The 12,415-nt window shown below is 41.6% G+C and overlaps 1 protein-coding gene across 1 annotated transcript in view; it reads left to right on the top strand.

The window, feature by feature from the left end:
- Positions 1–3,793, top strand: part of LOC121434749 (origin recognition complex subunit 5-like) — a 58,379-nt gene extending 54,586 nt beyond the window's left edge. The window contains exon 14 of the mRNA XM_041633703.1: positions 2,941–3,793. Within this exon, the coding sequence (XP_041489637.1) occupies positions 2,941–2,986 (46 nt within the window). The 3' untranslated portion in view covers positions 2,987–3,793. The remainder of the gene's footprint in view (positions 1–2,940) is intronic.
- The last annotated feature ends 8,622 nt before the right edge of the window (positions 3,794–12,415 follow it).

The following is a 12,415-nucleotide window of genomic DNA, read 5'->3' as shown; positions in this document are numbered from 1 at the left end:
TTTTTTCCCCTTTAAGTAAATACCACCCTAATAATCATAATCCCAAATTGGTGTGGCATTGTTTGTGACTTACGCCTTCAGGCAGATGCCACAGCTGCCTATAATCCCAGCATTTGGGAGGCAGGCACATCGTCTGGGTGGAGCTGGCTAGCTAGGCTAGCTGGAATTGCTAAGGTCCAGATTTAGCAAGTGATTTTACCTCAGTAAGTAATGTGGAAACTGATCAAGGGAGACACAGTGTCCACCTCAAGCTTCCATGTACACATGCAAGCATTTGTGCACTCGTATACATGCGAGCCTACATACACATGTATTCCACATACATACAAAAAGGATTACGAGAAATCGTCATCCACATTGTATTAATAGTTTGTGTTTCATGGGAATCAGACCCTCCTGCACTCACCGAACATTATCTGGAGTCAAAGTTGTATTTATATGCATCTGGTATGTGTCTAAGCGCACGAAAGGCCAGAAGCGAGTACAGGAGTACAGGTTCCACAGAGCAAAGTGGGCTGTTTGCCCTGTGAGCAGTTCCTGTGGTCTCCTGCAGCATGGCGGCTTCCTTTAAAGTGGGCTGTTTGCCCTGTGAGCAGTTCCTGTGGTCACCCGCAGCATGACGGCTTCCTTTAAAGTGGGCTGTTTGCCCTGTGAGCAGTTCCTGTGGTCACCTGCAGCATGGTGATTGATTCTGCCTCTGTGGCTGTGCTGGTGAAATGGGGTCAGTTGACAGTCCCCTGTTTATTGAGGGCTGGGTGAGCCATGGAAGCATTTGCACAGCTTGGTTAGTAAATGCTGCACAGAGATTCAGTTCCGTGGTCACTCACTTGGTTCCTACAAGGGCAATGGCTCAGTGGTTAAGAGATTTGCTGCTCTTGCAGAGAGAGGACCTAGCTTCAGTTCCCAGCACCCACATGGCTAGCAGATCACAGGATTCAGTGCCCTCTTCTGGGCTTTGTGAATCCTACATATAAATCTGTTTTTATGTTGGATCTCCCCGAAACCGGGAATCCAGGCGTGGGTCCTGGAGCTCTGACTCGGGTCCTCTGCACAAACAGGACATATTCCTAACACTGAGCTGTCACCCATCCCTCAGTCAGTCTTTGAGGAAAAGAAATGTCGCAGTCTGATTTGATTTTCTGGTGCTGGCTTACTGACATGGAATACAGTTAATATTCTATAATTGCATGTTTGTAAGTTGCTTAGGGTGTTTAAAGCCATTCCATTTATTAACATTTTATTGCATAAATTGTGCTATAGCCATATAAATAATTACTGAAACATTAAAAAGAATCCTATTAACCAGTTAATCTGTTTTCATTTGTTTATGAATTTTTCTAGTCCTAGCCCATTAGACAAACATTTTCCAGTGGATTCTGTGTTCTCTTTATGCATTCTTAGGGTGTAGATGTGTCTTCATATTGACCACTTTTTACTACTATTGAGTAAGGCTTTGGAATATAGAGGGCCTCCCAGTGGATTCAAGTTGTTTTTAACTTAATGTCTTCCGTACTTTTGCTTTCACATAGAACAAAAAAAAAAAAAAGAAAGAAAGAAAGAAAAAGGAAAGGGCATTAAGTTCATTTGACTTTGTTGCTTCATAATCTTATAATTAAAGCCATCAGAGGGAATGTCTTCAGAAAGGTATTCTAATAGAACTCTAGTTTGTGATGAGAAAACGTAGCTTAAGACCCTTGGTAAGTCAGATTACTGGCTGAAAAGGGTTTTTTTTTTCCCCTAGGGTCATTTTTATAGGGACTTTATGACCAGTAGATTTGAGAGGTAAGTGAGGGAAGGCCGTGAGAATCTAGCAGTGTTACGATGTCAGGGCCGTGTCTCTGCTTGGGAGAGCTTAACTGACGTGATCATCCGTGGTGGTCTCGTCACTGCTGCGCTGACAGGGTCTATGTATGCTACTCAGGAGGTTTTTGTGTTTCTCAGGGAGCCGCTGTTCTGATGAAAGACAGTCTTCAGTCTAATGTTGGGTCCACAGGAGCCAGAGCGTTCCCCAATTTGAGCTATTTTTAAGTGTGTTTCCAAAAGCAGTATCTATAGTTTCCTGTCCATATTTTTTAAAAATATTTGGTATGTCAGTCATTTCTGCAGAAACTTTTTTTAGAAAGTGTATTATAAAATGATAGACAAAGAATAATTGGTTTTAGTTTAATATATAAGAATGTGCAATTAGTAACTCTAAAAGGCTGTTCTCGCATGGGTAATTATTTTTGCAGAGCTGAATATTTAAGGCTTTAATTTTATACTTATTGCTAGATCATTATATCTAATTATTTTGACCATTTCGTCAAATAATAAACCTCCAAGTCTGAGTATTTATAGTGAAGAACGAGTTTGGAGAAAGGAAAATAATTATAGGTCTCTTCCTCTGTTATTTTATTCTGCCTGCCATCAGAGTATAAAAATATACATCTACGTTGTTTGTTGTATCATATTCTTGGATCATCCAGATTGAGTTGCTGTGCATACAGGTCAGCTGCTGTTAGAGGCTGAAGATAATGAAAGCCAGAAATGAGGACAGAGGAGCTGTGCGCCCTGTGATGATAACACAGGTGTTGGAGACAGACAATGTTCTGAGGCAAACAAGATTTAAATACTTTTGCATCTCTAATTACTTTATTCCGGTTATTAGGAAGAAAGCAAATGGCTTTTAAGTAAAATCCAAACTTTCTGCAATATAGTTGAAATACAAAATGTTGAGTAGCCTAACTTTGTTTTTGTTATTTTAAAGGAAAGTAACTTTCTGTGTGGTCAAAAATGGTTTAAAAGTTATGTTTCTAGTTGTATTTTAAAACCCGTGCCACCCCTATCCTGGTGCATCCCACAGCGTCGTCCAGTTGTAAATTACGTCCCACGTGCTTTGCAGTCACAGAGCTGAGCAGCAGAGAGCGAGGGTGCTAACGTACTGTCTGTTTTTGTTTCTAGGACCGTGAACTTTGACATAATAAAATACTTGTATGATTTCTTGTGAAAACAAACCTCAAAGCCATATGGACACTGTGACAATGACTAAGCCAAGCTGTGTTCATCCACCTACTTAGCTGGCCAGGGAGAGGAGTTCTTTGGCTCTATTGGATTTGTCCAAACAGGTGCTGGCCCAGCATGGACTCTGATGGAAACACTCTGATTGGTCTGGGTAGATGTGAGCAGAAGACTCTTTACCAGGGGCCCAGGAGTATTTGGAAGCAACGTGTTAATTATAAACAGCAGGGTCTGAGCACAATCTGTTCTGCTCTTAATGATGTTATCTTAACACTGAAATTGCCTGAAGCCCATTTACTTAGAACTGTGTTTTGCTCTATGAAGTATCCCCTGCGCTCTGAATGTGCCAGCAGCCCTTGTTTGTACGGCCACCCTTTTCACTTCCTCTCCACGGGAGCCTCTGCAGTCTCCTGCCAAAGCAGATTTCCTAAGGCCACAATTTTCAAAGATCATACTTGCAAAATATATGTTATTTTTTAAAAATGTAAGCTCTCTATGTTTATCTTTTTTACCCTGATCTTCTCAAACCCAAGGCAGCTTGTTCAGATGCACACACACCAGCCTTATGTCTGCTTGTTGCTACCTTGACAGTGCTTGTGTAAGAAAGGCTTATATCTGCTCACTCTCAGTTAACCACCCAAACTGGCTTTTTATCAGCATATTGCTTTTCTTCCCTTCTTCCCTCCCTCCCTCCCTCCCTCCCTTCCTCTCTCTCTCTCTCTCCCTCCTTTCTTTCCTTTTCCTTTTCTTTAAATTGTTGGCTTTTGCGACCTCCACAATAAAATCCTTCCTCTTACATGAGTCCGGTGCTTTAGTTCTGAGTACCTTACCTGTTCATATTTTTAAAGTAGTTTTCTGTTACTGTTGAATACTTGAAAACTAAATGGCTTTAAAGTGCTTAATTATATCTATTTTAAATTTTGGTGGCATTTTTCTCCATTCCATTTATTTGAAGAAAAAATTCTCAGTCGGCATTCCTAGGTAGGAAGCTTTTCCTGTAATGATTTTCTTACACTCTCTTGTTCAGAGACAACGAGTCGTTTCCCACTCACTCTTGAGGGAAAGAGGAGAGAGAGGAAGAGAAAGACAACTGGTCGTTTCTCACTCTTGAGGGAAAGAGGAGAAAGAGGAGGAGTGAAATCGCTCTTAGCCTTTCTGTGCAAGATGGGAACTTTGGAGTCAGAAGGGCTCTACCACCCACGGCTCGTGAGTGTGTCTACATCACCCGTCTTCCAGGACCAGGGAAGAGCTGAGTCCAGGACAGACTCACACTTGGGTTTCCAGATGTAGAGCTCTATGGAGAATTGACAGTCGTGTAGGTAACCATTCCAAGCAATGCCTCCAGGGGACAGATGGTTTTGCTGACCTGTCCTGATCAAACTGAAGTGTGAGGTGAAAACTGAGATACCAGAAAGGAAGCAAGTGGCAGAAAGAAACTGAGGATAAGAAGAGGAAGGGGCGGAGTTTCTGGTGGGAGACACCATTGCTCTTCAAGGCAGCTGGTTACCTATCTCCTACAGAGCACATCTCCTGTCCCAATTCATCTGACACCACATTGCCAATCCTAGAGGTAGCTTTACTTCACAGTCCTCTAATTTCATTTCCCTGCCCTGCCTGGCCCCTCAGAAGTCTGCTAGTTTGTCATTTACTTTCTAATAGCTTTGCTAAATGACACAATAAATGTGATCACTTTATTTAAATGAAGACTAATAGAGCTTAATACACATATTAGCATTTTAACAGGGTTCGTCTGTAAATGAGGTCTTCCCTTTGGAAGATATGTATATTTCTCCAATTATTGGAAGAAATCTAACAGTGAGAATCATGCTAGCCGGTAAGCGGGATATTTCTGTTAAGAGAGGAGGTCACCTATACTGTCTGCTCTGCCTCAGTCCAAAAGTATTGTGGACGCTACATGAGGGAAGTTACTAAACTGGGGGTTTTCAGATTTTCTCATGGAAATCTTTGACTTTACACATTCCTTAATTTAGGGAGAGCCAGGCCCTACAGCTAAAGGCCACCTTGTCATTTCAATCCCTGACCAACCCTCAGAGATGAGGAAGTCACAAAAGGATCAAGTCTCTATAGTGATGAAGCAGTTAAGACTTGCCCTGAACTCCTGAAGTCTGTCTTCCTTGAGCCAAACCAATTCTATCACTGGCTTTGTGGCCTTAGGTTATCCAACCCCTTCGCTCACAGCATGCCTTAGAAGCTTAGTCTCCAGCCGGAAGCACTGTTAACCTTCAGCATAGCAGGAGGAATTTAGGTCACTGAATGTGTGATCTTGAAGGTGATACTGAGATTCTAACCCCTTCTCTGTTTTGGGGTCCTGGTTGTCATGAGTGAGTAGCCTCCTTCACAACACATTCCCTTCCTTTGTATACTGCTCAGCCACAAATCCCAAAGCAGTTGGGCCACATGACTTGAACTCTGAGCCCAAACTCTCAAACTGTGTGCTGTGACAGTTTTTGTTTTCTTTTTGATGGGCCATTTCAGGTGTTTTGTTACAGTTATACGAAGCTGACTGATAATGACTGGAGAATATTGTTTACCTCACAGAGTTGGTTCACATGATTAAATAACTAGATGTCGCTAAAGCAGCTATTTCCAGTGGAGGCAAATTTACCTGCTAGGAAACACTTAGCATTTCCGGAGACTTTTCAGTTTGTCTAGGTGGATCATGTGTAGGAAGCAGAGAGGCTAGAGATATTGCTAAATGCAGTAAGATGCAATTACTGTAGCAGAATTGTCACCAAATAATGGGAGAGACAGAGCCTTAGCCAGACACCTCACCACCACGTGAAACTAGGAAAGGTTACATCTAATTGAGTTATTGACCAAAGAGACCCCATGGAAACCCTAAACAACCTAGGCTATTGCCAAGGCTCTTCACAAACAGATGGTAATGCCCTACTCCTGAAATTAACATTTACATCAGTCATTAAACAGAGAAGTTGAGCTGTTGTCTATCTCGAGCCTTCACTCCTACCGACTAGTGTTCATGGTATTGGAAGGTATTCTGCTTGCTACCAGAGGAGAAACGAACACAGTCGCAGCTACAAACCCTTCAATCTGCAATGTTGAGTTATCTGTGAGATACACTGGTGTTGTAGTGACACAGAGCTTATGGGAGTAACCAACCACTGTCTGAGTGGATTTAAGATCAATCCCATGAGATGGAGCCCGTGCCTGACACTGCTGGTATGGTTAAGAACGAGAGACTACAAAGGTCGTGGATCTAGGGGGGAAATGCTGTTGTTCTGCTAAAGGAACACAGCAATAAAGTGACTTCTAAAGACATTCTGCTATAGTCAGATCAGTGGGCTCTTCACCCATTAGAGAAGCTTCTGCCTGCAGTAGATAAGAATAAATACAGAGATCCACAACTGGACAAAGCAGGGAGTGAGAGACCTTGGAACACTCAGTCCTACGTTGGTGTCTCCATCAGATCCCTCCCATCAGGGCTCAGGGGACTCTCTAAAATTAGACGTGGGAAGATTATAAGTGCCAATGGAGATGGAAGACACCAAGGAAACAAGGTCTTCTCTACACAACAAAACCGATACATATGAACTCACAGAGACTGTGGCAGCGTGCAAAAGCCTACACAGGCCTAAGACAGATGGGGTCTCAGTGCTGTGAGGGGAAGCTGACACACGCCCCAATCCCCAATCCAGAAACTATCTCCAAATGATAACCACTCACAAAGGAAAACTTATTTTTCTTCAAAGGAGTCTCACTGGGTACAAACCACACTTAAGGGCAGGCCCCAAGCTCAATAGTTAAATGGCCAACACGAAACAGAAACAAACTCACTGGTATTTTGGAAGGGTTGGTTTTTTGATCTTGGGGTGGTTGTTGTTGTTTGTCTCATAATGCTTTGGTCATTCCAGCCCCCACGGCTTTACACGTCTTGTTTATATAGTAGAGTTCCCGATTTTGTGTCTTGTGGGATTTCTGCGTGTACTAATGTGACTTGCACTTTTCCTTTGACTATATTTGATTTTTGTTTTTCTATTGATTTGTTGTTATTTTATTTATATTTTCTCTTCTTCCCTTCCTTTTCTTTCTTAGACCTGTGTTTAATAATGAAAGCAAGAGGGTAGATTAGATAGGAACTAAAAGAGTTGAGGGAGGAGAAACCATAACCAGAATATATTGTATGAAAAAAAATCTATTTTCAATAAAATAAAAAGGTTGTACTAAGGTTGGAAAGTCTTGATCTGAGCAAGTACCAGACACGTGACAGGTATTCAGTTAAGGCTTAGCTATCCTCATACAAGGAAATATTGTACCTCAAGAAATTATTTCCTAAACAATTGGATGTTACTCAGATGGTCATGGTATCATGTATCTTTTAGAATTGAAGATATTCACTTCCTGTGTAGACTCTACTTGTTTTTCAGGATCCAATGAGAACGTCAGAAGTTTAGCTAAGAGATCAAGTCAGAGAACAAACAACCTTACATTGCTTGCCCTTAAGTGTTATGACTGAACAACTAGGGAGTGTTATGTCCAACAGACTGAATTAACCAACTACTGATGTCTATAATTAACATTTTCTAGAATGTGAAAAACTAACATAGAATAATCTATTCTATGCACCACTCTGCTCATGCCGTGTGGGGAAAAAAAAAAAAACAACATACCGAGTGCGCGAATCCTATTAAGCACCCAGTAAGTTTTAAAAGTATGCAAGCCAGGTGGTGGCGCACGCCTTTAATCCCAGCACTTGGGAGGCAGAGGCAGGTGGATCTCTGAGTTTGAGGCCAGGCTGATCTAGAGTGAGTTTCAGGGCAGGCTCCAGTGCTATACAGTGAAACCCTAGCTCAAACAACCACAACAACAAAGTAGTAAACAGAACACAGAAATAGCTGTGTACAGTCAGCTGTGACCCTTCCTCCGGTGCTACCTAAAGCCTCTCCTTACCTGTCCATAATAGTTTGCACTTCACAGCCCACCCGTGAGCAGAGCATTGGAGCGGAGCCAGTTAGGCAGAAGCTGATATTTAGCTTCCTCTCCTGCGTTTTTAAAATTTTCATCTTTACATGTGGCTGCCTATCATATGTGAATAGTGTCGATAATTTTGCATGTAATTTCAGTCTGCTGACACAATTTGCTTTCAAAAATGCTTAGTAGAGCTCAGAGAAATCTTTCCTATCAAGATAGCAACATTTTGCTCAAATTTGCCATTAACTGCCCTGAATACACAGTTAGTGCTCATTTTCCAACAGTGGCGTGCATTCATGAGACACAGTATGAGACGCAGGATTTGGTAGAGCAGAGAAAATTGTAATCAATTCATTCATTTAACTGCATGTTGATGCACAGTAATGGCAGGACTTTTCAAAGGCATTCCAACTGTTTGAGCAAATAGCAGTAGCTTTGGGATAGTGGGAAGAGCCTGGGCTTAGAGGCATTAAAGATTTGCTAGGGTTTGGGATAAACTAATCTGTTCCATTGCATTTTCAAGTAGTTGGGGGTCCGATATAATGACAACTTCCATATGTGGCATGTATGCATAAAACTACCAGCTACATGCCACACAGGGTGTTAACAGTAGTAAGCAATGGGTGCATATCTGTGAACAGCAGTTGATGCCAGTATTGGTAGAGCTGTTCTTTGGAGCAGGACTTTTTGGGGACCCCCAAGTCTGTGGAGTAGAGAAGAGCATGCTACCATTGAGAGTCTTGTGTGAAGTGGGTACTTGGATCTATGTCAGGGAGGCACCACTAGCTAGATGCAGTTATTTCATGATTTACATGTTATTCCTCCAAGTAATACTCATGCTATGTTTAGGGGAAACCATATAGAAGGTAGCCATGACTGTCCTTCAAGAACTGCCTGTTACCGATACTCTTTGAGCTAATAATTCTGTAGTGATTGTATCATTCCTCGTTCCCTTCAACTCATGAAGTAATGATAAACTAGTAAGGTCTAGTTATGACCCCCAAAGTAAACAAACCCAGTTGATCTTAGTTCCATGGAGAATCTTAGATCATATGTTTGCTCCCTATACTTACCCACCTTTCTTAGGACTGGGAGATGGGTTAGGTGAGCCTGTGTGCTAACTGGCACAGAAACGGGACTTCAGAAGCGTGCAACACTTTCAGCACTATTTGCCTAGGCCATAGCTAAGACTTAACCCTTGCATGGAAGGAAAAGAATTAGATCAACTTCTTAATGAAAAGGGTATAAGTGAATCTGTAGACATACTGGGGTTATTACTGCATAATATGCTGAAAATAGAAATGCGTAAAATAGTATGTAATCTCAAGATTGCAGTTAGTATGTGGAGGAGGCAAATTCCCACCACGATCACCAAGAGTTGGGAAAATTCCCTGCTTCCCAAACACAGGGAATACAGGCTGAGTGTAGGTAGGACACAGAAACGAGGGCAGTGGGTGTCAGAGGAGGAATTAGAAGTGCCAAGAGCAGGTTGTGAGTGAGATTGTGAAGTGTTCGTGTCTGGGGTCCAGCTGTGTGAACTGAACACAAGCAGAGGCGTCACACCATGCTTAGATTTTGAAAAGGATCACCACATGCTGTGAAGAGATTGGGCTGTAGAGAGACAAAGGCATCAGGAGAATTGGAGAGATAAAAGCAGTGGCTGTGGTGAGATGTTGGATTCCGGACATAATTTGAATGAAATTTTGATAGAACTTGTTAAATAATTGGCCATTAATTGTGAAGAAAAGTAACTGGTAGCTCCAAGTGTTTGGCTTGGTTGACTCTAGCTGAGATGAGGAAGACTAGAGGATCAGTTTAAATAGAAGAGGATTAAATACGGGCTTGGAGAGGCTTTATCTCTCCCAAAGTCACACGTGAAACTGATCACCAGTGTGGTGAGCTGGGCTCCAAGAAAGCTTTCCTGTTACCATAGCAGCAATGCTCTCGGGTTTATGGTTATCTGCTCTGAACACACGGTACTCATTTTCCAGCAGGGGCATACATTCATGAGGCACAGTGGGAGAAGAAGGGGTTTGTCAGAATATGAACAAGCGTTGATGCAGAGTTTTGTTAACGTAAAGTATTCCTTTAGGAAATGGTTAGTTGCCGGGCCTCCATTCTTATGAGTGAATTAGTGACTCTATAGAAAAGGGGTAAGAAGCTCCTTACTCGGTGTTGACTTTCCATCCCTTGAGCCTTGTGAAGATATGGCCTTATCTCTTCTGCCCTCTGCCACTTCTAATATAGAGATCACAAGTACTTTGTTTTGAAGGATGTAGTATCTAACGAAATCCTGGAAGTAGATAGCATCTCCCACCAAAGACCAAATCTGCTAGGACATTGGTATTGGACTTCCCAGCCCCACAAATGGTGAGAAACAGACTTATTTATAACTGCCCAGTATCAGGTATTTTGTTAGAGCAACACAAACAATTTTAACAGAGCACCTAAATGGAGTCTCAAAACAACTTTGAGGTTTAGAAGAGAAGCACATGGGACAGGAACCAAAAAGCGATGGAGAAACCCTGTCTCAAAAATAAAAAAAAAGAAGAAGAAGAAGAAGAAGAAGAAGAAGAAGAAGAAGAAGAAGAAGAAGAAGAGGAGAAGCACATGGGAAAGAGAAACTCATGGGGTTACCATCACTTAAAATGGAAATATATAAGGAAAATGCGTGCATAAATGACTGGTCCTCTTGGGGGAAACGGCTTGTTTGTTCTGGGCTGCCCAGACTCAAAATAACCACACAGAAACTATATTATTTAAATCATTGCTTGGCCAATCACTTAAGTGTTTTGCTAGCTAGCTCTTATATCTTTGGTTAGCCCATTTCTGTTAATCTGTATATTGCCAAGTGATTGTGGCTTACCAGCCAGGTTCCATCTGAAATCTTATCTTTGGCGGGGCTAATGGCTTCTCGCCGACTCCGCCTTCTTTCTCCCAGCATTTAGTTTAGTTTTCCCTGCCTAGCTCTATTCTGCCCTATCACAGGCCAAGGCAGCTTTTTTATTCATTAACTAATAAAAGCAACACATAGACAGAAGGACCTCCCACACTGGTTAGAAAGTTGCACCTGTTTGCTGGAAAGGGTCGAGTGTGGTGCAGGTAAAACCCTGCACTCTCTGAAACCCTTTTACTAAATGGTAAAACCCTGCACTCTCTGAAACCCTTTTACTAAGCAGTAAAACCTTGCTCTCTCTGAAAGAAACCTGTGGTTATTCTTTTCCATAGAAAAGTAGGACTCAACTACAATTGGAAATTTAAATATAAAAGTTTCAAGGATAAAGTTAATATATACTATAATTATAATACTATCATTTGAAACAGTCCTTGTGGAATAAGGGGAAAATGTTAGTGGAGATAAGAGTAGATCACATTCTTAGATATATCAGTGTGCACCATACTCAACCTAAGTGAGACAGCTTCTAAATACTGAGTTCATAGGTTAAATGTGCTAATAAAGTCCAAATATTTGCTACTATTTACATTCTCCCCATTCTTAAAGTATAAAAGCATTAAATTTTGCCATTAAATATAAAGTTTCCCTATAAGTAGATTTCACATGGAGTATTTTTGTTACCAAACCCTTCTTCCCCTGGTTGCACCGTGTGTTGCTGTTGTTTCTCCAAATCATGTGCTCAGTAGAGCACGTGCTTCAAGTCATGTTGCGAGTTTTAAACTGGTAAGCTGGAGAGCTTTAAAGACACCTGGCATCTTGCCTCCACACAGGCCCACACAAGTGTGCCCACATACACACATGCACACATGTCCTCTTGCCCTAGCACACACAGAAAGAAAAGCTGTCCGTAGCACCTTGATTCATCATATTCAGAACTGAAAACAATCAAATGTGCATAGAATGAATTTTAAAAGCTCTTCTCACAAGCTGTTCGATAAGGTAAGTTAAGTCTCCCAGGCATTCTATAGAAGTAAAAGAAGCCAGAAACTGGAAAGTTTAACCTGTGGTCTTTGTCTAGGTAGAGTTCTTCTTTGTACTGGTGCTGGTGATTTTGCATGGAAGGGAATCTGATGACAGCTTTCTGGAGTGATACAAATATCATTTATCTTTATGTAAGTGGTGGTACAGTGGAATGGTGCCATTGAAAATTCAGTTGAACTATACATTTTAAATTTATGTATTCTCCATTGGACTTCAAAAAAAACCGTTAAATTTTGCAATGGTTTTGTGGTCAACAAAATATTGAATCATCCTCTTGAGATAGTGGGTAAAAACAACAACAGAAAATCTTGTCAGTTTTTAAAAAGTAAAGACAGAAAAGAGTGTGGAAGGTGCTGGTCTGTTTTACACCAGGCCCATGTTTTTCCTTCTGCTGTACATGCACATGGATCAGCTGAGCAGCTACAGATGAAGCTTGTAGCCCTGCAGTGTATCTCAGCTGAGTGTCCATCCCAGTAAGACCTGAGCAGCATCTGGGACCCTATGGGAGTCAGTTGTCATGGGAATCCGATT

This window comes from Microtus oregoni, unplaced genomic scaffold, assembly GCF_018167655.1.
Source record: "Microtus oregoni isolate MIOR12 unplaced genomic scaffold, Mior012 000044F_ref0000062, whole genome shotgun sequence".
Classification (NCBI taxonomy): Eukaryota; Metazoa; Chordata; class Mammalia; order Rodentia; family Cricetidae; genus Microtus; species Microtus oregoni.
Note: the sequence above shows the minus strand (reverse complement) of the source record. Positions and strands in the feature narration are given on the sequence as shown.